Here is a 27,842-nt window from a genome sequence, read left to right on the forward strand (position 1 = left end):
TTTGCAGCAGTAATGGAATGAAAAATGCAATGACACAGATTATACCGATAAAATAGATTAAAAAACTCAACGGGTGTTGTGTGATTGAAAAAGTATATTACCGGACATCTTTACACCGGAATCGATGGCAACTACAGATGTAACCAGTAGATTTTTGAATTCGTTGGAGTACAAGGAGGTTAAACAGATTATTATGAAATCTAACGTCTATGTCGTTGATAAATGAGAGCATGTTGATATCATCTAAGATCCCTGGTACAGTCCCCGCTAAAATTCGGGGGTAATTCTGAGACGTGGCAGAGTATGAATCCAAAAATTGCTCATTGATCTGCCGAATAACATTTGATTGCCAACGGTAATGCCAAACGTAAAGACGTTGTGGCCTAGTTTAGAACTTTAAGGAGGACACTGAAGAAAGGAGTATAGATACTTTAAGATTTACATAAATTTTATGTATAGCTTTTTCTTTTAATTTATGTTATTTAAAAAATGATATGTCTATTTCCAAGTTTTTAATGATAACACAAAACCGAATCAATAAATATAACGAAGTTAAGTCATATTGAGTTGATCCATACTACCTGAAGCCACTGCGGTCATCGACAGTGCCTTTCCAGAGGTCTTTTTTGCCACGCACCATCCGGCTATGGAATGAGCTCCCCTCCACGGTGTTTCCCGAGCGCTATGACGTGTTCTTCTTTAAACGAGGCTTGTGGAGAGTATTAAGCGGTAGGCAGCGGCTTGGCTCTGTCCCTGGCATTGCTGAAGTCTATGGGCGACGGTAATCACTCACCATCAGGTGGGCCATGTACTCGTCTGCCTACAAGGGCAATAAAAAAAATCGACTGACGAACACAGAAGAAAATCTACAGGTGAAAAGAATCTTATTTTCTCAACAACAACAAAAAAAAACTTGATGTTCGCCCTTCGCACGATCATAAACTCGCTTCGTCGCCAGTCAATCCTAAGTACACATCAGCAGCGTTTTAATCAGCACACAGATTATACATGTCCATTAAATAAGTAGCTATCAATTACCGAGCTTGTACTGATAATTTTTAACACATCGATAACGAACGATTCGGCAGTACACGTACGGCGGGCATCATGTGCGCTTGTAAGCAAAGGAAATCCTTTCTCATCGACGACATCCTTCAGGACGTGAGAACAAAGCCCTACGCGCCATTCAGAAACGAACCCACGAAGCCTTTGACGTGCACGAAGACGCAACCCAGCGAAAACAAAACTAAACCGAATCACGAAAACGCGGCCCGTCTCAACGCGGCTTGTGAGGTTCGAAATGAAATGGAAATCGACAGAATAGCCTTCGAGCAGAGGAGAAACTCGTATCCGTTACACCCTACGCCGATCAAACCGAACTTGACGTGGCCGCATCGGAAGGACCCGCTGTATTTGGAACCCCGTTTGGCATACTACAGTGACGCGGTGCTAAACAACAACCATTTAATAAGGAATCAATTGGCTGCGAATAGATTTTTTTCACACCCGTACACGTTACGACAAGCATACGGCTTCGACAGAGGTAATTATGGACGAATTTCATTTAGCTATGGAAACAAACGTTAAGAAAAAAATATGTAGTAGATACGTAAAGAACTTTCCAAAGATAAATCTCGCGAATTTTTTGTGTTCATATTTTAATTCATTTTATCTTTGTTTGTTTACACTAGTAATTTTGTCACTTCGTACTTAACAAAACTTTGATCTGATTGTCTTTGTATACTAAAATTGTATTGTTTAAATATAACTGCATTATGAGAAACTAAACGAACATCAAAACAATTGAAACAACTAACGCCATCTGGCGTCCTTCGTTAGAAGCAAATGAACGTTTATTTTTTTAAAGTAAAAAGAATGCATTCATATAAACTAGTATATTATTATATATACTTATTTATTGAAGGATTTATTAATCTATCTAACCCTATCATCTATCTAATAATCTATCTAACCCTGTGATCGTGGCCGCTGGTAACAACTACATTCCCGATCCTGCGGACCGAATGGAAAGCAGTCGACGTCACCCAAAACACGCCATATCGGAACCTCCCGATCCACTAACGGTGCTTTTAGGTACCCCAAGCACCGGTCATCGTTCTCGTCGAACCCGTCGCTTGCATCGAAGGGCTCGGCGAATAGGTTAACCTATAGACACTGCCCACTGTGATTTTCGCCGGATCTTCTCAGTGGGTCGCGTTTCCGATGCGGTGGTAGATTCTCTGAAGAACTGCTCTCGTTAGGGCCAGTGTTAGCAACGATATCAGGTTTGAGCCTTTTGAGCTCACCTACTAGTTAAGGCTACGCTGAAATGGTATAGGTAGGAAAAAAAATCAATGATCTAATAACTTTTTTCATAATCCCGTGAGCTTTGTATACCAAGTGAACCCAAGGACCTATGCGTTAACAACATAATGAGTTCTCTCTACATGGACGGTGAAGTCGAATGTTAAGTGCTTACCGAAGACATCAGATTGTCTTTTTTTTATTACTTAGATGGGTGGACGAGCTCACAGCCCACCTGGTGTTAATTGGTTACTGGAGCTCATAGAGAACGTAAATGCGCCACCCACCTTGACATACAAGTTCTAAGGTCTCAGTATAGTTACAACGGCTGCCCCACCCTTCAAACCGAAACGTCTTACTGCTTCACGGCAGAAATAGGCGGAGTGGTGGTACCTACCTGTGCGGACTCACAAGAAGTCCTAGTGTCGTTTTCAATTTCGCGGCCAAAAAAGTAACGATTTCATGAATTTAAAATTTCTCTAATTTTCCATTTTTTTATATTTAGGCGTGCTCAGAATAAAAAAATGCTTCATCACAAGCAAGCCAATCACTCATTTATTGATAATATTATATAATATTCATTTATATAATTTTCATTTTACGCATTTGATAACGCCAACACGGATGACAATTTCAATAGGAACTTGTTTAAAAAGCTTAGAAATCGTGCTTCTTTTGTTTTTAATAATGTTCTAATATCCAGCTAGTTTTCCTATATTATTGCATTATTGAAAATAGCAAACAAGTTAGAGTTTGAATTTTGAACCAGTGATACGAATGAGATTTGAGGTAGTTTTTAAAGTATAACTCCTAATTTAACAGTGTTCACGAATATATCGTTATAGGACCACGTGCCTGTTGTCATGACAACAAATTTACTGTACAATACAATTACGGTAACAGGCTATGAGAATTAAATCAAATAACTCACCTTTGGCCCCAAATTTGAAAACGAACCCCTACCACCAGTAATTCCGCACACACCGTTGCATCGCTAGATACGAATGCACCGGACGACTTATCCTTTAGGCCACGACGACTTTAATGCCCGCTCTGTTAGGCTGTATACAGGGTGGCCTTCGGAAGGGTCAGATCCTCCAATCGTATTTTCAGAGTACCGAGACTAATAGCTTCACTATCGGCTGCTGTCCAGTGTCAACTCTAAAATACAATAACGTCGAAATTGGAGGCTTTCCAACCGATGCCCATTTCGACTTTATTTTACTATAGAACGATAAGCATCATCCATTTACTCGAAAAACTAGAGTTATCAGAAAGTTGTGTCATTGATATCTTGAGTACACAGGATATCCGGTAACATGATTCGCGATACAATTTACAATTAGAGTAGATAGAGTAAGCTTTATAACACGTTAGGGCATTGTTCGGCGCATAAAAAGCAGACTGATTTCTGATTGAAAAAAAACCTATAATAATTCTCAGTATTTCCCTCAAAACCAATGTCTTCCAGAAAACTAAGAATTTTAGGATTTTCTCTAACCCAATTACATATTTACTTATCTCACTACAGCTATTTAGCTTGCGTATCGACTATTATCTAGTATCAAAACCTAATTTTTTTTATTGCTTAATTTGGTGGACGAACTCACAGCCCACCTAGTGTTAAGTGGTTACTGGAGCCCATAGACATCTACAGCGTAAATGCGCCACCCACCTTGAGATATAAGTTCTAAGGTCTCAAGTATAGTTACAACGGCTGCCCCACCCTTCAAACCGAAACGCATTACTGCTTTACGGCAGAAATAGGCAGGGTGGTTGTACCTACCCGGGCGGACTCACAAGAGGTATGACCAGTATGACAGTAAATCCGTTTTTCTTTCTAAAGTGAAAAATCAATGATGGTATCCCGCATTGTTTTGAATGATACTTCTTGAAATGTGTTATTGAGGTACACGGGTAGATGAAATCACAGCCATAATCTTACGTTATTAGAGCTGGACTATAATACAGCTGTTCCTGCCCACATCGAGAGACGAATTCAAAGTCCCAGGTCTGTTATACCAACGGCTATCTCACCTACAGACCAGAATGTGCACTCCAAATATAGATAAATGTCTTTTAATTGTGGACTTTATCGAACAAGCGTTAGTCCTTAGTCCTTCAGCCTAACCCATGCATCAGCTGAGTTTCTCGCCGGATCTTCTGAGCGGGTCGCGATTCCGATTCGGTAGTAGATTCATTCGCGAAGCAGCTGCTCTTGAGTTGTTAGGTCTCTTTCGAAGGCGCTCGGGCAGCTGTTACCAAATCCCACCCCTCCTGGCTGTGCCTTTGCTTGCTCACCTGACTTGACTGACCAGTAATATTTGAATCACAAAAAAAGTTTTTAGCGCGGCCTTTCTGCCACTTTCAGTTAATCTTCCCTCTTTAGCAAATACAAAGTCATCTAGTTCCGTAGCGAGTGATGCACTGTCTTTGTAGGTATTGGTATTGCCAGCTGTAGTTGTCAACATCGAGATAATAAATCACGTGGAAGTAAACTCATAAAGGATTATATAACATAATTGACTGGTGATTCGAAAATTTTATTTATGGTTCAGATTAAAACAATATTACTCATATACTAATAAAATAGGATAATACATATAATTGTGATCGCTAAACTAAAAATGTAAGTAATCGTATTTATCGTGAGTTGTAAATGCGTACAAGTATGACTTGTTTTTGACAATAAGTATTTCACAATAAAAACGGATGCGTGTGCCACTTAAATAATTGCACCCATTTTCATAAATTAAATTGCACATTGCTTAATTCAAACAAAACATTTTTCTAATTTTGAAAAAAATAAGCATAATATGTAAGTAAAAAAAAGGAAACTAAAATTTGATAAAAAACTTTGTTTTTTACTTAATCACGTAACACATAGTAAAATAAAAACCAGTGCGTTGTGGGTGGTTTTAGAACTTGATTAGTTTCCACAAATGTTATCTGCCCTCTAATTACCATCCATGTTGTCACGCGGCACTCCAATAACCCCTTTGCACCAGGCATGCCATGGCCTCGGTCTCATCGAAGAAATAAGAGTCTCAAGTGACAAATCTAAGTGACATCACACACACACGACGCTAGTTTAATTGTTGCAAAGTGAATTCGTGGTACTCCTCTTGTTTCCCATGGGTTATGACGTGTCTTTCTTCAAACGCGGCTTGAAAACATTCCTCACTCGTAGGCAGCTCGTTAACGGTACCTCTGGCATAAGTGATAACTAAGTATTTCATACCTTGGAGAGCTATAAAAAAGATTTTCAGGAGGTCTACGACCATTCTGACTCGGAATACTTTCTGCGAAGTACCAATGAAACTCTGATCTTTTAATGAGTGAAAATTAACCGAAACTAAATGCGGAATTACATAATTCCGCTCAATGATTCTAAATAAATCAAAGAAGAAATATCTTCAAAATCGCGTGTTAATGAAAAATATTCTTGCGTTTTGTTACATATTTTGTTCAAAAAAAGTTAAATCTCAATGTTACTTTTTTTTTAAATCGTGTAACTATTTTTTATAAGCTCCGTAAGAATCTAATCCATGAACAGATAATATTTTATCATTTTAAATACACATACAATATAGAAACGAATACATATCAATTATTGCTATCGATTGGTGCGATAATTTTTTTTGAAATATGTAACGATTTTTATGCTGTCAACTATGTTATTACGATAACGAAAAATTTCGTGTACTCAATTGCTTTTATATAATAAGTACATCTAAATCACACGTTAGGTAATTTTCGGGTGATTATAAATCACTTCATTAAATCCGATCCGGTGTTTTCCGAGCGCTATGACATGTCCTTCTTCAAACGAGGCTTGCGGAGAGTACTTTATGGTAGGCAGCGGCTTGGCTCTGCCCCTGGCATTGCTGATGACCATGAGCGACGGCGACCACTTACCATCAGGTGGGCCGTATGCTCGTCTGACAACAAAGGCAATAAAAAAAAATTGTTCCGCGCTTCTCGTGCATCTGAAGTATTAGAACTATAAAAATATTATAATCTATGGCATTATTATAGATCTTTAAGTCATCCGTAGAATTAGGTACACTTAGGGGTGATGTGTCAACTAAAGGGAAACTTTAATTAAACGTAATTAGGTATATTTTTTACGTTTTATTTTTATTTACGATATCAGTACTAAGCATCTGATGACCCACCCAGTGTTTACTGATTATTTATATAATACTATTATTTAACGGAATCTAAGTATACTTTTCACCAACTTCGAGATTTATAGTTAACTTGAATATTTGCACACATTTAAATGGAAATAATAATATGTATTATTACTTTGAACCAAAGTCGTTATAAAGGGATCAAGATAAAAAAGAAATGACTATTTTAATTTTTAGTTCGTCTTGCTATAAGAGCTAGCATTTTTAGTTTAAAAAAAATTAACTTGGAGATTACTTTTTTCCTGACTATTCGCTGGTAATCTTAAGGGCTATTCCAATTTCCAGCTAATTACTTAAAACTAGCTATTCAAATATCTCCGCTGCCGAGTTTTTTCAAACGTAGCGTAGTTTGAAGAGAACTTTGATTCAGGTTCCAACTTTTTCTACAAAATTTAATGTAATGTAGATTGCTTATATAGCTTAGCTACGATATCGATTGATATATTTTAGGACTCGGAGCAAAATAATCGGTTGCCAATGGCAGCTTCTGAAAATTTAAAATACAAAGAAAATTTAAAAAAAAAGTTCTTTTTCGTTTACATAAGAACGGCACGATAACTTTTTAGGCCAAAAACTCACAGATAATGTAAAAATATAACGAAAACAAGCCATATTGTTTGTATTGTCGATAAGATTAATTGATACGAAAAAAACACAGTTTTTTAATAAAGATTTCCTTTTATCGATCGTTGTCTTCCGTTACCACAATTTCTTTGTACGTAATGAGTAATGTAATTTATATCAGGCTTCTTACTGTTGCTGTACACACATGTGTTGTATCGCATATCTATTTTATTTCATCTATGCCATAGTAATAAAACTCTGAAAAATATTGTCTATGGATATTCGTTAAGAAAATACCAATTACTTCATAATCCTTGCAAACATAATTCTCTGACGTAGATAGACCTCATAATAACCTAATACTAATTAGGTATAACTTGATGTCTGTAACCATCCCTGAGCAAAACAGTCGTAAGCTTCGAACAGACAAATAAACAGATAACAAAACGAACTCACATGAGCTTAGTTTTTTTTCTTTGGATTCCAAACTTTTTTTATTGCTTATATCGCGGACGATCGCACTGCCCACCTGGTGTTAACTGGTTACTGGAGTCCATAGACATCTAGAACGTAAATGTCGGCACACAACTTGAGATATGAGTTCTAAGGCCTCCGTTTTTACAGTGCAAAGGCTGCTTCGAACCGAAAAGTAACCTGCTTTAACAGCAGAAATAGGCAGGGTGGTGGTACCTACCCGCGCGGACTCACAAGAGGTCCTACCACCAGTAATTACGCAAATTATAATTTTGCGAGTTTGATTTTTATTACACGATGTTATTCCTTCATCGTGGAAGTCTTTCGTGAACATTTCATTGAAAAAATTGGTAGCTGCTGCGGGATTCGAACATCGGTATTGTCACATCGCTCTATACGAATGCACCAAACGTCTTGTGCTTTAGGCCACGACGAATTCGTAGGGAAACTTTAATAAATTCCATTTGTATTCCAGTGCCCTCGAATTGCTGTAATCCGTGGTGGGGTTTGGGGGGGCGGAGGAAAGGTGGCCAAGTTCGGTTCACGGCCGCTCAGACAGGCGCCTTGGAGCGTCGCTTCAACGCCAGCAAGTATCTCAGTCCAGACGAGAGACGAGCTCTGGCCACAACCTTGCGGCTTAGTGACAGACAGGTGAATGTTGCGATCATTATCGAGATGAGACGGTGTGAAAAAACACAGGCAGACATTTTGAGTTCTTTGTAGTTCGTTATATGTTGGTTTACTCAACCCTGGTTGGTTACTATGAAGTCGTCGTGGCCTAAAGGATAAGACGCCAGGCGCATTCGTACGTAGCGATGCACCGGTGTTCGAATCCCGCAGGCGGATACCCATTTTTCTAATGCAATACTTGCTCAACGAATGTTCACGATTGACTTCCACGGTGAAGGAATAACATAGTGTAATAAAAATCAAAGTCGCAAAATTATAATTTGCGTAATCATTGGTCGTAGGACCTCTTGTGAGTCCACACGGGTAGGTACGCACGGGTAGGTATCACCACCCCACCTATTTATACCGTGAAGCAGTAATGCGTTTCTGTTTGAAGGGCAAGGCAGTCTTTGTACTATAAAAACTGAGACTTAGAACTCATATCTCAAGGCGGGTGGCGGCAATTATGTTGATGATGTCGGGTTAAGGTAACCACTTAACCCCGGGCGGGCCGGGAGCTCCTCCATCTACCTAAACAACAAAAAAAACCGTTATCATAAATCATGAATAAAATCAATATTTGGTGCACAACTTGATAACTTACTATATCGATTGATTACAATCGAAACAAAATCATTCGCAATACCTATCGAAAACAATCATATTAATATGTTTTGAAATTGGTTATGTTCTTTTTAAGATTAGTTCGTCCGTCTTCGAACAAGCTTATCTTAGCTTTTTACTAATGGTAGGACCTCTTATGAGTCCGCAAGGGTAGGTACCACCACCCTTTACCAAATTATTACTAATGCGTTTCGGTTTGAAGGGTGGGGCAGCCGTTGTAACTGTACTGAGACCTTAGAACTCATATCTCAAGGTGGGCGGCGGCATTTACGTTGTAGATGTCTGGGCTCCTGCAATGCTCCGGCTATGCAATAAATAAATAGATATAGATACATTTTAAAAATGCCTGTAAAATTTCAATAGCAAAATTTATTTTTCAGGTAAAGACGTGGTTTCAAAACAGGCGCGCCAAGTGGCGTCGCACCACGCCGGACGCGGCTGACGCCGGCAGCCCGCCCACCGCAGACGAGGGTTCCGATGACGAGGTCCACATCGCTGATGACGAATGACTACGAATGACAGACCGACGGGATACCCCCCTCGGGACCGGGCACGTAGACACGTGACGTCACAAAGGGTGCAGTCGTTCCCGGCATGGCAATCAACATCGCTACTGTAACCCAAGCCGAATACAACATTACCTGTCGCGATTCCGATCCGGTGGTAGATTCATTCGCGAAGCAGTTGCTCTTGAGTTGTCAGGTCTCCTTCTGGCTGAGCCTTTGCTCGCCCACTTGTCCTGGTGAAACTGGAAAGGCCTCTGAGCCACCAGTAATCACTCATCCATAAAAAAAAAATACTTGACAAAGCCACGTATAAAATAGTGGTTGAAGGATACTGTATAGGGAGTAATGTGACGCGAAACTACCCTGGGGACGTCCCTGACGTTTCCTTGACACCGTGGGGCAGATGCTGTATCAAATAACTTTTATTAGAAGGGCGGGCGGCAGGCTTACGATACAAACGAGACTGCGACCTCATGTTTAATGATGGGCGCTGACATCCACGTCGGGAGTCTGCGGATTCCTGTGGACCACGTGGACCGTTAGCCTATTCACCCAATGTAAAAAACACACCCTGTATGTATGCAGTGAGATTGCCCGAGTGAAGCCGCCTTCTCGCTTGTGCCCCCTCGGGTAGTTAAACATGTTAAGTATTTAGAAGTAAGAATTAATTATAATAAAATATTATAATAGATTTTGGTTTATTTTTTTAATGAATTTGATTAATGATTGACGTCGTGACGGTCACATTGTGTCAACATGTGATACGTTGGCCTAACATTCTGAGGGTACCACTAAAAAAAAGATGTCAATTGCATTTCGGCTAACCCATTATGCGTTTTTTTTTTTATTATAAAACATTTGAACGCGCTAATCTCAGGAACTACTGGTCCGATTTGAATTATTTCAGTGTTAGATATCCCATTTATCGAGAAAGGCTATAACATCACGCTAAGACCAATACAAGCGGAGCACCAATAAAGAATGTTTCAAAATCGGGGCTTTTTTTCCCTTTTGAGAGCCTCCGCTGCGTGCGCTGTGTAAACGGTTAAAGTTTCGTTAAAATAATGTATGACAGAATTGTTCCCCTTTAAAAGATCTAAAGAAAAGTCCGCGACAGCATATGTCTATATGTTAAGGTTGGCTCACTATAACGTTTTTTATGCTACCCAAATTTGTTCTAAAATAAATCATTATTTGTGAACTATTGCACGCGGACGAAGTCAAAAGCTAGTAAATAAATATATTTAAATTATTTGAAATTAAAACGCATCACTACAAACAGTACACAATATATTAATTACAGTATTTATAAACTCGTTTCGGGTCACGTTTTTACAAAAGAAAACTTAACAAATAAAAATCATCTTTTATATTATATGAAATCTTTTCACTCGGAGTTCTACAGGACGGCGAACGCGCTGCGAGAGATTTGAATCATTGTTTGTGTCGAGTTCTTTAACTGAAGACATGAGTGGATGGAGGGGATATGATACAATTACTTAATTTGGAGAAAACGGACAACAAACTATTGTTACTTTTACTTTTTCTTCATATCGACGCTTGAAAGGCAAACGTATCTAAGCGACAATGCGTGAACTTTACAGTAGACAATTTAAAGTTGAAACACCTGAAAACAAATAATATTTTAACGAATTTAGCTGTAGGATTGAAATGACTTTAATAAATAGACCTAGAAATATTTTTTTTGTTTTTGCGCATCGAATATGGTTATTGCCTATCATCTATGTACAAAGCTGTTATTGTCGCTTAGTCACGTTTGCCTTTCAAGCGTCGATATATAGCTTTCTAAAAGTAGCCTTTACGCCCGGAGTTTTAAGGTCTAATATTGTTTATAGGCACATAACACCTTCATTCAACGTAAAAACTCAAAAATCTTAAATATGGTACTTAACCACTTCATCCGCTCATGCCTTCAAATGATAATCACTTCCTATTCCTACGATTCAAACAGGAACGATTTATAACAAATGTGTAGGAAAGCTGAGTCAACTTTATCTATCTCTAATTAATAACACTATCAATATGTATAACAGTCAGATCATATAATTACCTGGCTTAAAATGATAATACGTGTAATCAGATAAAACATTACGTTGAATGTTACCAAACATTGGATACATATCATAAAATACATTTTTGTTGTAATTTTATATATATCATTCTTAACTTGATATATATTTTATTTTACATATATTGTACAAAACAAATACAGATTGCTTCTACTACTTCATCACTAGTCAAGCCTTAACTAGTTTCTTTAATAAAATTCAAATTTAGGCCTTTTACCAATTCTTATTCAATCTATCTAAGTCACATTGATGTGAGATAGGCAAGTGGCTCTACAACCGGGTAAACTTATTTTTATTTCTCTGTTAGTATAATCCGACCGCCCACATCGAGACATAAAGTTCGAAGTCTCAATTAATTTTTATAACAATTGTTGAATGGTGAATATTATATAAGTTCTATCACAAACAATAATTCAATCCCCACATAAGAACACTTTTACACTGGCAGTGTGCTAGACACAAACAATATTGCTTTAACCAGATACAGTTCTAATCTGATTTCCTGAGGGCTCCTCGAGCTCGCCAAGCTTTTAGTAAATTAAACGAGAAGTACAGTTGGAAAAAATGTACTTGTGATGCTAATAGCACGAAGGCATACCATAATAGGCCATAGGGGTAACCCTGAAAAATAAAAAAAGGTTATTGTAGTCTTACTGAGTGAGTTATCCAACAAAAACAAGCTTGATGTCAAATTGTTTGTTTATTTTTATAAGTTAAAAAAGTCGTCACGGCCTAAAGGATAAGACGTCTGATGCATTAATATTTGGTAATGCAGCGTTAGTGTTCAAATCCTGCAGTACCAAATTTTGTAATGAAATACATACTTAAGAAATGTTCACCATTGACTTCCATAGTGAAGGAATAACATAGTGTAATAAAAATCCGTAAAATAATAATTTACGTAATAACTAGAGGTAGGACATCTCGTGAGTCTGCACGCGTAGGTACCTCCACCCTGCCTATGGGTTTCGGTTTGAAGGGTGAGGCAGCTGTTGTACTTAGAACTCATATTTCAAGGTGGATGGCGACATTTACATTGTAGATGTCTATGGACTCTAGTAACTACTTAACACCAGATGAGCCATCAGCTCATCCACTCTAAGCAATAAAAAATAATAATATAGGTACTATTTTTTAATTTCATCATGCGGTTGTGTATTCAGAACTCACCTGCCACAGTTCTATATCCACCTCAGAACTATCATCTTCATCATCATGTGACAAATATCTCCAAACATCCCCACAGTAGTACAATACGCAGTACAATAACGGACAGAATCCCAGTGCCACTATGCCATAAACATACTGCCGGAGGTGACGTATGTTGTTACGTTTGATTGCTGATAGACCAAGAAACGAGAGTAGCAATGACAAGCACCAGATGTATTCCCACCAGAGGGGCTGAAATAATTAAATTTAACAAATGTGTTTTGTGATACCACTATGTTGTTGTTGCATACCGTTTGCATAATGAAGGAATAATATGTGAAACAAATGCACAAAACCTTATAGAGTTGCTTAATTACTGGTGGTAGGTTCACCATTCTGTTTATTTCACTGCAAAGCAGTCTATCATTGCAGTTTGAAGGGTAAGACAACTCTTATACAATAGAATTGAAGCTTCAACTAAATTAATTTTGAAGTCGTCGTGGCCTAAGGGATAAGACGTCCGGTGCATTCGAATCTAGTGATGCACCGGTGTTCGAATCCCGCAGGCGGGTACCAATTTTTCTAATGAAATACGTACTTAACAAATGTTCACGATTGACTTCCACTGTGAAGGAATAACATCGTGTAATAGAAATGAAACCCGCAAAATTATAATTTGCGTAATTACTGGTGGTAGGACCTCTATGAGTCTGCACGGGTAGGTACCACCGCCCTGCCTATTTCTGCCGTGAAGCAATAATGCGTTTCGATTTGAAGGGTAGGGCAGCCGTTGTAACTATACTGAGATCTTAGAACTTATATCTCAAGGTGGGTGGCGCATTTACGTTGTAAATGTCTATGGGCTCCAGTAACCACTTAACACCAGGTGGGCTGTGAGCTCGTCCACCCATCTAAGCAATAAAAAAATAAAAAAATTATTACTAAAGGTTGGTAAAGACATTCACCTTCTGAAGTCTATGGACTTCTGTAGCCACTAAGCACAAGGTGAGCCATAGAAAGCATCTACCTGTTTAAAGCATAAATCAACATACCGGTGGAATTTGCAACTCTTCAACTTCAAGTATAAATATGTCAAGTTTGTCAAGTACATCTGCAGAGAGCTTTGCCATCATCCCGAGGAACAGTATGTGGTGGAAGAACACACAGTACTTGAGGCGAGATTTGTTAAGTGCACTGAAAATATTTTTATACAAATTATCAATAATCATTTATTGCTTCAACAACAATATTTGTTGAAATTGACCTTTAGTACATGTGACAATTTTTTAAAAATTTATATTACTGAATCTGCTATGGGTACAATAAGTGAAGAGCAGAAATTGCAGAATTTTTGGAGAACTATAATCTTTAGTGACAGTGGACAGTAGAACACAATTTAAAAAAGTACAACGTATTTAGATTTATTTATCAACACATTGTAACCTCGACCATGAATTCCATATTCAAATAATTGGCGCGCAACCATAATTCGCTATCGACTGCTTTCAGCTAAAAATAAGTTGACAAGAACTGCTTACCAACTAAAAGTAACAATTACCATTATATTTTAATTTAAGTAATGGTTTAGTTAAGATTTCAGCTCTAATTTGAGTCATGAATATTATGTTATTCTCACCTTATGTGATACTGTATGGCTACTTTTTCACGATGTTCAAAATCAGCCCCATTTGTCCCCGTCACCATAACACCACCGCGGGAAGCCATTTTCTGACTAAAAATAAGTACAAAACAACAAAAAACTATCCCGTTGTATAGTGCAGCCACACACTGCGTCTCATTCAAGTAATCCTGGCTAGGGTTCTTTAATTTCGCTTTTATTTTCGGATTTTTCTACCCATCTTGTTCAAATCTGTCAACTAGAAAGGAAATGTCAAAACGTGTGCCAAGTTGTCATTTCTCAATATTATCAAAACGTTCCATAAGACGCAAAATCTCTAGAAAAAATTAACTTTATACTCTAAATCATAATAATTTTAAGAAAAGCTTACACACTTAGAGTGTTACTTACTCTAAGTAAGTATACTTAGAATATTGCTATTTATATCATCGAATGTTAGTTTAAAAAATTATTTACGGTGTTTGGCATCTTTATTTCGATATCGTTCATAAAAACAAAGATAATATGTATTATTTGCTTTTAGGTAATTGGTGTTACGCTAACTCAAAAGTGTAGCGTGTTTTTTAATCTAAAGCATTTATGCCGGAAATGATAAAAATCACTAGATGCGTGAAGACTCGTGTGTCATAAAGCAGGCTCGGCCTAAAGCGCGAGTTCACAAAATTTGTCCTATATATATAGCTTATGAAATAAAGTGATGAGTATCTTTTCACCGTATCCCTTTGGGAAATTCTTCCCTAACAGGGTGCTACACTTGAACGGATGTGAATGCGTTGCACCCAGTCTGTGAGTAGTTGGAATAGCCCCTTAAGTTATAGAGGGGGAAATGCACAAACCTGCAAAATAAGATTTCCTAATTTATGCATAGTAAAAACCGTGGTGGATGATAAATTTGGTCCTCTAAATTCAGATATTATGTATTAAAATACACCATAGAAATAGTACATTACTTACTTTTATTATTACACATTAGAGAAAGATCAATGCCAACACACAATATTCAATATGTATCTACGAACGACTTCAGCACTATTTTCTGAAAATGTAGATATACCTACCTACTAAATTGCAAGTTACTCATCTATTAAGTGGTTGGTGTTAAGTGGTTACTGGAACCCATAGACATCTACAACGTAAATGCGCCACACACCTTGAGATATAAGTTCTAAGGTCTCAGTATATGTAGTTACAACGGCTGCCCCATCTTTCAAACCGAAACGCATTACTGCTTCACGGCAGAAATAGGCGGGGCGGTGGTAACTACCCGTGCGGACTCACATGAGGTCCTACTACCAGTAATTACGCAAATTATAATTTTGCGGGTTTGATTTTTATTACACGATGTTATTCCTTCACCGTGGAAGTCAATCGTGAACAATAAAATTGTTAAGTACGTATTTCATTAAAAAAATTGGTACCCGCCTGCGGGATTCGAACACCATTGCATCGCTATATACGAATGCACCGGCCGTCTTATCCTTTAGGCTTTAGGCCTTAGCCTTTAGGTCTTAGCCTTTAGGCTTAACGCTGAATTCATCCATAATTACTAGTGGGAAGACGACTTATAATTCCGCACTACATCAAAACTTGAAATGCCGCCACCCAACTCGAGACATTTTTTTATATACTGAGAACAAATCACGCACGGTAAACCGGCCCCAATTTAGAATTCCGTGTTATGGGCACTAGAGACCGACAAACATACTCATATACGTTTATATATACATATATAGAAAATAAGCATCCAGGCAAAGAAACCTGTTCATCACATGAATGTTTGCTCAATGTGGGAACGAATCCACGACCCTCGGCTCAACTAAAGACTTTGTGACCGAAGGAAAGTCAATGTACCTTGACAGTTTTATACATATACATGTTTCATTAGTTTATTCATGTTGTTTTTTTTTTTTTGAATGAGTGATTACTGCTGGCCTAGAGGCCTTTCCAGTTTCACCAGGACAGGTAGGCGAGTAAAGGCTCAGCCAGGAGGGGTGGAATTTGCTAACAGCTGCCCGAGCGCCTCCGAAGGAGAACTAACAACTCAAGAGCAGCTGCTTCATGAATTCATCTTCTACCGGATCAGAATCGCGACCCGCTGGGAGATTCCGACGAGAAACTCTGCGAAAATTAGGTTGCACGTCGAACTCTTTGCCGAGTTCGACCAGTACGATTATCAGAATCCCTAAGCCTGCTCCTAGTGTTAGAGCTGCAGGCGTCTAATGCAGGAGTTATTGGATCTGATGGATCCGTAAGGACGCGTCTAGAGTATAATAATACCCCCAACAATCACTCATTATAAGTAGTATGTAGATAATGGAACGGCATTTTTCACGACACCCTAAAGTTCGACAACGATTTCATCTAAACAGGGCCACTACACGAAATTCAAGGGTTCCTTCTATAAATAATCCAGCTGTACAACTCAAAAAGAGAGTATATAATTATGTTACGCTACACGCCAAGAGTCATTTTTTTATTGCCCTTGTAGGCAGACAAGCATATGGCCCACCTGATGGTGAGTGGTTACCGTCGCCCATTGACTTCAGCAATGCCAGGGGCAGAGCCAAGCCGCTGCCTACCGCTTAATACTCTCCACAAGCCTCTTTTAAAGAAGGACATGTCATAGCGCTCGGGAAACACCGTTATTAATACACGTGATATTAATTATAAATTGAAATGTGCCTACTCTCATAAAGTATCGTTGATTTCCGTCAATTCGCAACGCATAACCAATTAGTCATCGTCATATCGATAATTTCAAAACAATCAACATAAAAGAAAAAAGATTTTTTAATTGTTCGTGCTGTGTTTTATAAACACTAATTAAAAGAACCAATTTTATTTTGCTTCCGCCATCACGAACGTTAGGGCGATTATAAATAAGACGAGTGATCCGTGAAATTTTTTAATCTGTCTCGAAAGTACTTAAAAATGAAACTGTTGATTTTTTTCGGTGTTCTAGCTTTCGTGGCTATTGAGGTAATAACTTTAAACTTCAATTTTAAGTAAATAATGCTAAAACTAAATAAGTAAATAATACTAAGACTGAATTAATTAATTTTTGTGGTAAGCATTGATTTGAAACGTGCATGAGATCCGTTCTTTAAGCCGAGAAGTTACTATTATTTAATTTCCCGCCTGCGATCTCAGGGAAGGGCAAAAATCTCCAGCACTAGATTTTGCAAACGACTCTTACATCCAAATTATAAAACAAAAGTTAGATAGGCCGCTAAGTTTCGTCTTTATGTTGCTAATCTCGTGTTTATTTAATACTCTCTATGCTTTGATCAAATAATAATTAGATAGAATAATAATTAGACCTGCTTACAATTAGAAACCTCTGTAGCTGTTGGATAAATTTAATACATTAATTTGACTATTTAGCTAATCCATTCCAAACCCGTTGCCGAAGAAACTAAGAAGGATGAAACAACACCACCTGTGACAGCTACAGAGGGGGCCGCAAGAGCTGCCGGAGTAGCATCCGTAAGTATACTTAAGACCTTAGAAATTATATCTCAAGGTGGGTGGCGCATTTACGTTGTGGATGTCTATGGGCTCCAGTAACCACTTAACACCAGGTGGGCTGTAAGCTCGTCCACCCAACTAAGCAATAAAACAAAAATAAAAAAAGTGTAGCTTACATTGTAAACTCCGTTGTATAGATATGAAAAAAATACTGGTAACATCGATCATATTTCCATATTTTTTTACCACAGTTAAAATCAAAACAGGTTAAGAGACTTTTTGGCGGGAACGCGAGAGGTAAAGTTGTTTGATTTGTTTTATTTTGTATAATTGAGTCGTCTATTATCAAAGGTGGCAATCTGTGCATTTGGACAAAAAAATGTTAATGATATGTCAATACAGATTGATTTGAATATAATCGTCTCCTTCAAAGAATACGGTTCAAAACCTGCATTAAATAAAGGTTAATAGTTAACCTGTTATTATCTAAGATGTCGTTCTGAAGAGTTTTGTGACTGCCAATGGAATACAAAGTCAATAATTCGTTTTTCTGATTTACCAATAATTGTCCAAAAGTCAGATTGCCGGCTTTGATAATAGTCGACTCAATTAGTGTTTCTTTAGGTTTAAATGCGTAATAACGGTGGTTTATTAACTGTTTAATAACTGTGAAATTGCACAAATGTGGGAAAATGAAACAAAGCCACTCGACGTAACTTCTCAGGATCCTCCAAAAAGTCCACTGAAAGAATCTCAGTAGATGTCCACCATTATACTGAGATTATGTTTCATCCCATATCATCTCATTTCATTTCATTTCACTTCATATTATCATTTTTCATAAAAATAAGAATATAAATTAAAGTAAGACTTGACCTAAAGGTGTTAGTTACCAGGTCATAAAATCCCTTAAAAAAACAGGTTATGGCGGGAATCGTGTAAAATAGCGTACCGTAATATCAAAGCAAACGTTCAGTCGACATTAATAAATTCAAAAATAATTACACATTGTACATGATTTCAGGATAAAGCTACTTCAGCGAGTACGAGCGCGTCTCAAACGGTTGCCACGGTGAAGGACGCCGCTGTCAAATCTGCAGCTAAATAATTTTAAGCAGAAACTAATTAGGGTAAAATGAACTGGTTTTAAATTTGTCAAATTGCATAGTAAAATTCAATAAATAAAATAAAATGGGACCCATATGATAAATAGTTTTCTTTCTATAAATGATTTTTTTTTTGGCGGACCTAAGAATTGATTTAATACATTTTGTTATAATACTTAAAAAAAATTGGGTGTTAAATCAGGTCTACATGCTATATGTACATAATTCCTTTTATTTTTTTAACCTTTTATTACCCAGTAACGACATTTTTAAAGTAAGAATAAAATGAAATGTCTGCTTCGATCAATATTGTTGATCGAAGTATGTTTGTGACGACAAATTAATTAGTCGTTACGATCGATGACATTAAATTCACGGTAGCTTATTAGGTTCACATCATTATTTTAAAATTTATTTATAATTTATAAGATAACTTGCACATTCCTTTTTCTAACACTAGGAGTAGGCTTAGGGACCCCGGCAACCGTACACGTCGAACTCGACTAAGAGTTCGTCATGTAACTGAATCCAAACATCAGTCCGCTGAGTTTCTCGCCGGATCTTCTCAGCGGGTCGCGATTCCGATCCGGTAGTAGAGTCATTCGCGAAGCAGCTGCTCTTGAGCTATTAGGTCTCCTTCGGAGGCGCTCGGGCAGCTGTTAGCAAATCCCACTCCTTCCAGCTGAGCCTTTGCTCGCCCACCTGTCCTGGTGAAACTGAAAAGGACTCAAGGCAAATTGTAATCCTTTCTTAAAAAAAAAACATAAATAAACGGACGAAACATGAATAAAACTGTCAAGGTATATTAACTTCCCTTTGATCACAAAGTCTTTAGTTTTGTAATGGACTATAGTTAACGTCGGCTCACCGACGTTGCAGTGTAGGACGCGTGTCAAAATCATATGATCATAATACGCGCGGGTATTTTTTTTAGTAGGTACGACCACCTTGCCTATTTCTGCCGTGAAGCAGTAATGCGTTTCGGTTTGAGGGGTGGGGCAGCCGTTGTAACTATACTTGAGACCTTAGAACTTACATCTCAAGGTGGGTAGCGCATTTACGTTATAGATGTGTATGGTATCCAGTAACCACTTTAGACTAGGTGTGCTGTGAAATCGTCCACCCAAAAAAAAACCTTGTTCTGGCTGTTAACAAAAAAGTTTTACTATAATATACCTACTCTAAGAAATTTTATGTTTACTAAATTACGCTTTCAGAGTTATCAAACTACAAAGTAATAAAAGTTTAATGCATGACTCGTTTATTTTAACTATGTCGTTGTGAAGAACAGTATATCCCTAACGCTCCCGGCTGTCGACAGCTCGGCGGCGGCGCGACCTGCCGAGCTCTCCGCGCCCTGAATCAACAGCGTCACCTGCCAAACAGACCTCAAACCTCAATGTGAAACTTAGTTTCTGGTGACATATTTTTTTCCTACCTAAGCTGAGAGCCTTGAGAGGCTATTTCAGCGTAACATTAGCTAGTAGGTGATATAGATGCCTGCTAAGATCTCAACATTAGTACTATGGTAGGTATAATTATATCGAGTGACCACATAACGAGTGCACACGAAAGGCCGCGGTATGCTAGGAATGGTGACGTCTTGTGAAGAGCACCACAACTCGGACTGATGACCACGACCACTTTGCCAAGAGAGCAAATGACAGAGAAGAAGAATCTTTAACTAGGCCGCTTCAGCAGTCCACTACGAGACTGCGACGAAACTGATCGACGCATCTGCCAGGTTAGGGGAAAGGGGAAGAACTAAATCACGATTTTTCTTTCCTACCTAAGCTTGAGAGGCTATTTTAGCGTAAACTTAACTAGTAAGTGAGCTCACGGGGCTCAAACCGGAGTGATACTAACACTGACCCTAGCAAGAGCAGTGCTTCGCAGATTCTGCCACTGGCTAGAAACTCAGTGGGCTGTGTCTGAGGGTTAATTTACTCGTGGAGCCCTTCGTCGCAAGCGACGGGTTCGACGAGGACGGTGACCGGTGCTTGTGGTTTTTAAAAACACCGTTAATGGATCGGGAGGATCCGTAATGACGTGTTTTGGGCGACGTCGATTGTTTACCATTCGGTCTACAGGATCGGGTATGTAGTTTCCAGCGGCCACGACAAGAGGGTTCTCATGTCTTGCCGCCTTCTCAAAGTGGCGCAATGATGGCGATTGTAGATACTTACTGACTGTTCTTACGATAACATTATTAACCTATCTGTGGAACTCAAATTTTTTTATTGTTGATCCAATTTGTTGTAGATTTTAAATATGTAATAGCAAGTACATACATTCTATAACCATTTTTCGAAAGTCTATCTATCACTGCTGCCATGATGGACCTTCGTTTTCTCGGTCGAATTTTTACTGTTTATTAATACGCTTTTATTAGCTTCAGACGTACCTATGTCTGTTAGTACCTATGTTAGTATATAACGGAATCTTTGAACATGATTTTGACCCCCTTCAAAAAGTTGGATTAACTCGAAATTTGGTATACTTATTAAGGACCGATGACAATTCAATATTTCAGAAAAAAATGGAAAATATTTTTTTTTAAAAATTGAAATTCAACTGAAAAATTAAAAATAAATAATAGTTTAAAAAAAACTAACAAAATACGCTTTTATAGAAAATCCAACTAAAAAATAGAAAATAAATTTTAATAAATTTGAATTAATAATAGTGTAAGAAAAATGATTTTATTGTAAAAAAAAGCGTGGGGTACATGGTATCAGTAGATATGAGTAGAAGGGTTATTTTGATAATATCCTGAAAAGCACCCCACGCTTTTTTACAATAAAATCGTTTTTTCTTACACTACTTTTAATTCAAATTTATTTTCAATTTTTTAGTTGGATTTTCTATAAAAGCGTATTTTGTTAGTTTTTTTAAACTATCATTTATATTATTACGAAAACCATAGCAGAGGGAGTGGCTCCCGCAATGAGGACGGTCCGTGGTCTGTTCCCTATTGTTGATAATATCCGGTTTGAGCCCCGTGGCTATCAGCATAGGTAGGAAAAAAAAAGTTTATATAGGCATATCTATGTCTCACCTGAGGCATAGGTCCATGCCGACTTGTTTCGCTAGACAGTGGAACGGATCGCGGTTCTCTGTTATTCTCCTTTCTCCTTCTCTTGTAGTTCGATTTTCTAGTGCCGCTGTCGTGGCGCTTGCGACCGTATGTTGTGCACGAATCTGTTCATATAGATCGCATCTATTGTTTTTAAATACTAATTTGAATTACAATAAGTCAATAGAAACAAACGTCAATGTCGTCGCAGTTCAAACCTTTGTATTGGTGGTAGCAGAAGTTTGCAATAGAAGACATAGTGGTAGGAGTTTGTAATCAAGGATCACTTAGCCGGGTAGGTACCACCACCCCAGGCTTAATGGGCGGGGCAGCCGTTGTTCTGTTACAACTGAGACCTTAGAACTCATGTCTCAAGGTGGGTAGCGGCATTTACGTTGTAGATGTCTATGGGCTCCGGTAACCACTCAAAACCAGTTGGGCCGTGAGTTCGTCCACCCATATAAGCAAAAAGAGAAAGTAATTGAGAGTTTACTACTAGAACGGATAAGTTAAGGGAGTGTTGTCAGAACCCCTAAAGGCAGGTCGTGTACCTGCAGCCCTTGATAAGCTGCTGGATATACCAAAATCAATATTCCTATCCGACCGAATTATTAGTTAGTACCAAAGCAACATATAATATTAAGCTGAAATAATATTAAAACTAAATCTTTAATCTCGATCGACATATTGTAATTTAAGTTGCTTAGTCTTGAATATATGACTTAGAAATTGATCTTGAACATATGAAAATATCGAATTCAAATTGGGTTAACACAACTGAAGTGCAGGTAGACCCTGAGATCGTTTATCCCTCTACAGCAATTACAACAAAAAAGAGCCATTTTACGTATACGTTTACCGTCATTGTCACGAGGTTCAAGCGGTGGTAGGGAGTGCAACGGTATGGGAATCCTGGCGAGCTTCGAACGACGAGACTCAATCAAACGCACAAGACAGTCGAGCGCGGTCTGCCTGTTCTGTGTGCAAAGAATAAACAACAACCACTAAAAATTATACTGGTATCATGCTGGTAGTCATAATACTGGGCGTATTATGAACCCGCACGCGTAAATACCTCACGTTATTACGGATCCTCCGATCCATTAACGGTGCTTTTAGGTACCTCTATATCACTGGTGGTAGAACCTCTTGTGAGTCCGCACGGGTAGGTACCACCACCCTGCCTATTTCTGCCGTGAAGCAGTAATGCGTTTCGGTTTGAAGGCTGGGGCAGCCGTTGTAACTATACTGAGACCTTAGAACTTATATCTCAAGGTGGGTGGCGCATTTACATTGTAGATGTCTATGGGCTCCAGTAACCACTTAACACCAGGTGGGCTGTGATCTCGTCCACCCATCTAAGCAATAAATAAAAAAAAAAACCTCAAGCACCGGTCACCGTCCTCGTCGAACCCGTCGCTTGCGACGAAGGGCTCCGCGAGTAAATTAACCCATAGACACAGCCCATTGAGTTTCTCGCCGGATCTTCTCAGTGGGTCGCGTTTCCGATCCGGTGGTAGATTCTGCGAAGCACTGCTCTTGCTTGAGCAATAGCCTCTCAAGGCTATCAGCATAGGTAGGAAAAAAAACACCACCATCTAATCAATATCTGGCGCGAAGCAGTCATGCGTTAAAAATGGTGCGTGTTGTAAACTCGCGGCGTTTCTACCTATAGATAAACGTCCTAAATGTATGTTATGATAAAATGAATACATGTTCTATTACTGGTGGTAGGACCTCTTATGAGTCCGCGCGGGTAGGTACCACCACCCTGCCTATTTCTGCCGTGAAGCAGTAATGCGTTTCGGTTTGAAGGGTGGGGCAGCCGTCGTTACTATACTTGAGACCTTAGAACTTGTAGCTTAAGGTGGGTGGCGCATTTACGTTGTGGATGTCTATGGGCTCCAATAACCACTTAACACCAGGTGGGCTGTGAGCTCGTACACCCATCTAATCAATAAAAAAAAAAAAAATGTTCACAAGTGCTGTTGATCTCTAAGCATTACGAGTACTGTCAAATTACGAGTACCGACCACTTGTCGTAAATATTTGTATGGTTTACCCTACCTTGATTTCCTCAAGCAATGGTTCGAAGACAGTAGGATCTGTGGAGTCTTTGAGCGCCTCCCAACTCTTGTACAGCTTTCGGTCCGAAAGTCGAACGGTGCTTTCTAGTTCACGAACCTCTTTGGAAATAATATAATCCTTTAAATCAACGCTGTTTCGTGAGATCATGCTCGTGGAACACACAGACACAGGTGAGAAAATCTCCGTTTTCGATTTTAAGACCTAAAGTCGATCGCTGTGTCTGAAGAGTTCTAAAATTGATCAGGACATGCTTTATTTTGAAAAGGAAAACAAACCAGTTCCCTTTACATCAACAAATGATGACAATCTATAAAACAGTGACGGGATTTACAAAGTTTGGATCAGTCTATTTGTTCTCGGTCCACGAAATACTGCAGAATGCGGCGCCATATTAACAATATGGAGTTTTCCGTACAAAAGGCAAGACGGAATAAAGCTACTGCATATTCTAACTCTACACGAGTCGTATCCTCAAGTGCCATATTCTGAAGCGAAGTAGGCGGGACAGTCGAAATCAATTGCAATTGGGACGTTGATCTTATGTCTGAAGGTAGATTGCAGAATTCAGGCTCTAATGCATCTACATGGGTAATTTCATAAATCAGTCGAGTCAGTTCTCGTCTGCCGATCTTCGCTAATCCACAACAGGTAAATTTGCGGTGGCCGTCGCAAAAGAATACGATAAAAGGAAAACAAGAGCAGCACACCTGTCTCCCGCAAGTTATTGAGTTGAGCAAGAACTTGCTTCTTCTGTGCGCGCACAGCTTTCCTTTGTGTCCGTGTGCGCGATACGACGTCCCGTGCGTTCCGTGCTTCCGCGGCCAGTGATGCCACTTCTCGGGCCTCTTGCTCTAACCGACGTTCTAGTTCGCTACGAGTTTATTTAACTATTTACTGGTGGTAGGACCTCTTGTGAGTCCGCGCGGGTAGGTACCACCACCCTGCCTATTTCTGCCGCGAAGCAGTAATGCGTTTCGGTTTGAAGGGTGGGGCAGCCGTTGTAACTATACTGAGATCTTAGAACTTACATCTCAAGGTGGGTGGCGCATTTACGTTGTAGATGTCCATGGGCTCCAGTAACCTCTTAACACCAGGTGGGCTGTGAGCTCGTCCACCCATCTAAGCAATAAAAAAATATATAAAAACCTATAGCCCCAAAATATAATAGCAATCGGCTGTTCTTAATGGGATGTTTTTTTAATTTTAATCCACAATTTCGGTAAGTAGCATAGCTAATTGAAGATATTTGTTGACGCCAAACAGGAAATAGGTGGTATGCCAAGACATAATAATTATCAAAAAAAAAACTAACTGATGTATGTTTAAAATTTTTTTGGTTCAAAAAATAAACTTCATGCTGGTTTTTTAACTCTCCAATACCAGAAAGCACCAATCGTATTTTCAAGCAAAATTAGCATTTCACCTGGGGTATTCTCCAGTGACCTTCGCATAAGACTGGATATTCCTGATTACTTCCACTAAATGATGAAGCTGAGCGCAGAATTCCGGCAGCTGATCTGGAGTAAGGTATTGTCCGCCATACCTTCAGGGCGGGAATAATTTTCATAATAGGATTTTAGCAAAATATGCTACATCATTAAGTAACTTACAACCTAAAGGATATAGGTGATTGGCCTAAAACACCTATTAATTTAAGTTAAAATGTAAACGTGCATTTACGTTCTGATCTAGAGACAGCGAAGGGTTCCATAAAGGTTCCGCTCCTACTTTTATTATCAGGTGGAAAATTTCCCAAAGAACATTCATCTATTCAATTAATTAGAACAACTGGTTAGATTTTTACAAATATGTAACAACATTATAGGTACTTTAACAAGTTAACATTTTCTTGTTTTAAAAAGATAGGTAGGTGCCTAACTCAGACTGCGCGTAGACATAACTATTATCATAGTTATAATTTCGGTTCATCAAATTGAAGAATAATCATAGTAAGTAGAAGAAAACAAACAATTACTCAAAGATTTACATATACATAATCACTCCGTTCTTGTAAATATCGAATATTTATTTAGGTTAAAAACTATTATTACCTTTGATCGATTTTAGTGGCGAATTGTCCTGGATCAACAGAATTGACGTTAGAAGTAGCATTGCCTACAGGATCTATTTCTTCTTCATCGGTAGTCATACTACCGCAGCCGATATTTTCACTCACACTAAAAATTGACATTTAAGTTATCGCAACAGTACCTACTGGTACCTTTGAAGCCATTCAGACGGACGCCGACGTGATCATTATAATTTGATCGTCACGTTAGTTTTTTTGTGAAGAAAGGATTACTGGTGGCCCGGAGGCCTTTCCAGTTTCACCAGGACAGATGGGCGAGCAAGGGCTCAGCTAGGAGGGGTTAGATTTGCTAACAGCTACCCGAGCGCCTGCGGAGGAGACCCAAAAACTCAAGGGCAGCTACTTCGCGAAAGAATCTGCCACGTTAGTCTGTTAGTATTCGAGAAAAATGACTGTAATGCAGGGTTCCACCCGGCGACAGTTTCTTTTTTGGTAGTCAAGGTTCGCATGTGAAACATAGTTTGGTGACATATTCTCGACTGGCTTTCTACCCTCAGCTAAAACCACATGGCGCAGCAGAGCACCAAGCTCAACTGTCGTATGAAACGGTAGCTCATATTGTTTATCAGGATTTCACAAATTATTAACACGGATACAGAATGTTGTCAAAATTGGTTCAGTCGTTTTGGACGTTAAAATGTAACAGAGATACGTTATAATTACGTAATATCCATTAGTATGTATTTCTAGTATACTTACCCTGAAGATGTAACTGAAAAAGGTTTATCGAGCAAGTTGTACTTGTGATGGTCACCTCGGAGTCTACCGAGAAGCCTGCTGAGGAGACGGGACTGCCTCCCACCGCCCTCCATTATTCCACCCCAATTTTTATAAGCTAAACTAAATAATATTGCCGGAATGGTTACATTTTTTTTGTTAAATTTATTTATATTGTTTTAAAGTTTTTTTTTCTTTAACTTTATTGAAATCACAATGACGGAACGTCAATTACTGGCTATTCAACCTCCGTGGTATTTTTAAAGAGAACGTTTGAGTGTAATAGGTCACTGCGCATTTTTTATTTATTTCTTATTGCTTAGATGGGTGAACGAGCTCACAGCCCACGTGGTGTTAAGTGGTTACTGGAGCCCATAGACATCTACAACGTAAATGCGCCATCCACCTTGAGATATAAGTTCTAAGGTTTCAATATAGTTACAACGGCTGCCCCACCCTTCAAACCGAAACGCATTACTGCTTCACGGCAGAAACAGGCAGGGTGGTGCTACCTATCCGCGCGGCCTCGCAAGATGTCCTACCACCAGAATAAACGCATGCAAGCCGTGCAGAATTAAACTTTCAGTTCATTGGTATTGAAATACGTAGTTCTCAAACACGTGTCACTAATAACTTATATTATCATCATCATAGCAGTCCACTTGGCCCAAGAGCCCACGACAGTCAGAACTTCGTTATTTTATAAAATCTAAAAGTTTTCTTGTGTATGTCTCCAACACAGGTAAGAACGACCCGCGATTATAGAGTTCCGATTGTGGTTCCTTGGGCAGGTAACAGGCAGTAAAGGCATATAAAATAGTACCTTAAATTCGTTAAAGTATAAAGTTTTTTTTTTTTATTAATTACTCCAGAATATCTTTAGAAATCACGATATCCATTGCCGGACACTTTTTACAGTTCCTACCCCCTGCCGGACACCCCTAAACTTTAATTATACTTTCGTTATACTATAAAAGCTGAATTTTATATATGTTACTTAGGGACTTATAAAAATATGTTACCCCAATAGCCGGACAGTTTTAATGGTTCTTACATCTTGCCAGACACATTGAGAGCCCGCTG

The 27,842-nt window shown here is 38.7% G+C and overlaps 3 protein-coding genes across 3 annotated transcripts; 1 reads left to right on the plus strand and 2 right to left on the minus strand.

Moving 5' to 3' along the window:
• Positions 1–1,010: 1,010 nt before the first annotated feature.
• Positions 1,011–9,993, plus strand: LOC114250756 (hematopoietically-expressed homeobox protein HHEX homolog). Its single transcript, XM_028184751.2, has 3 exons — positions 1,011–1,543; positions 8,014–8,189; positions 9,212–9,993. The coding sequence occupies exons 1-3, from the start codon at positions 1,108–1,110 to the stop codon at positions 9,338–9,340; spliced, it is 741 nt and encodes a 246-aa protein (XP_028040552.2). The 5' UTR covers positions 1,011–1,107; the 3' UTR covers positions 9,341–9,993.
• Positions 9,994–10,610: 617 nt separating this feature from the next.
• Positions 10,611–14,471, minus strand: jagn (jagunal). The gene is made up of 4 exons (XM_028184734.2): positions 14,213–14,471; positions 13,629–13,770; positions 12,598–12,828; positions 10,611–12,048 (listed from the first exon to the last, which is right to left on the minus strand). The coding sequence occupies exons 1-4, from the start codon at positions 14,299–14,301 to the stop codon at positions 11,917–11,919; spliced, it is 594 nt and encodes a 197-aa protein (XP_028040535.1). The 5' UTR covers positions 14,302–14,471; the 3' UTR covers positions 10,611–11,916.
• A 5,562-nt stretch (positions 14,472–20,033) lies between these two features.
• On the minus strand, positions 20,034–27,438 carry LOC114250734 (uncharacterized). The gene is made up of 8 exons (XM_028184721.2): positions 26,742–27,438; positions 26,005–26,130; positions 25,377–25,496; positions 24,661–24,824; positions 23,933–24,051; positions 22,725–22,842; positions 21,848–21,990; positions 20,034–20,164 (listed from the first exon to the last, which is right to left on the minus strand). The coding sequence occupies exons 1-8, from the start codon at positions 26,852–26,854 to the stop codon at positions 20,060–20,062; spliced, it is 1,008 nt and encodes a 335-aa protein (XP_028040522.2). The 5' UTR covers positions 26,855–27,438; the 3' UTR covers positions 20,034–20,059.
• Positions 27,439–27,842: the final 404 nt, after the last annotated feature.

Source organism: Bombyx mandarina, chromosome 07 (assembly GCF_030267445.1).
Source record: "Bombyx mandarina strain Sakado chromosome 07, ASM3026744v2".
Taxonomy (NCBI): domain Eukaryota; kingdom Metazoa; phylum Arthropoda; class Insecta; order Lepidoptera; family Bombycidae; genus Bombyx; species Bombyx mandarina.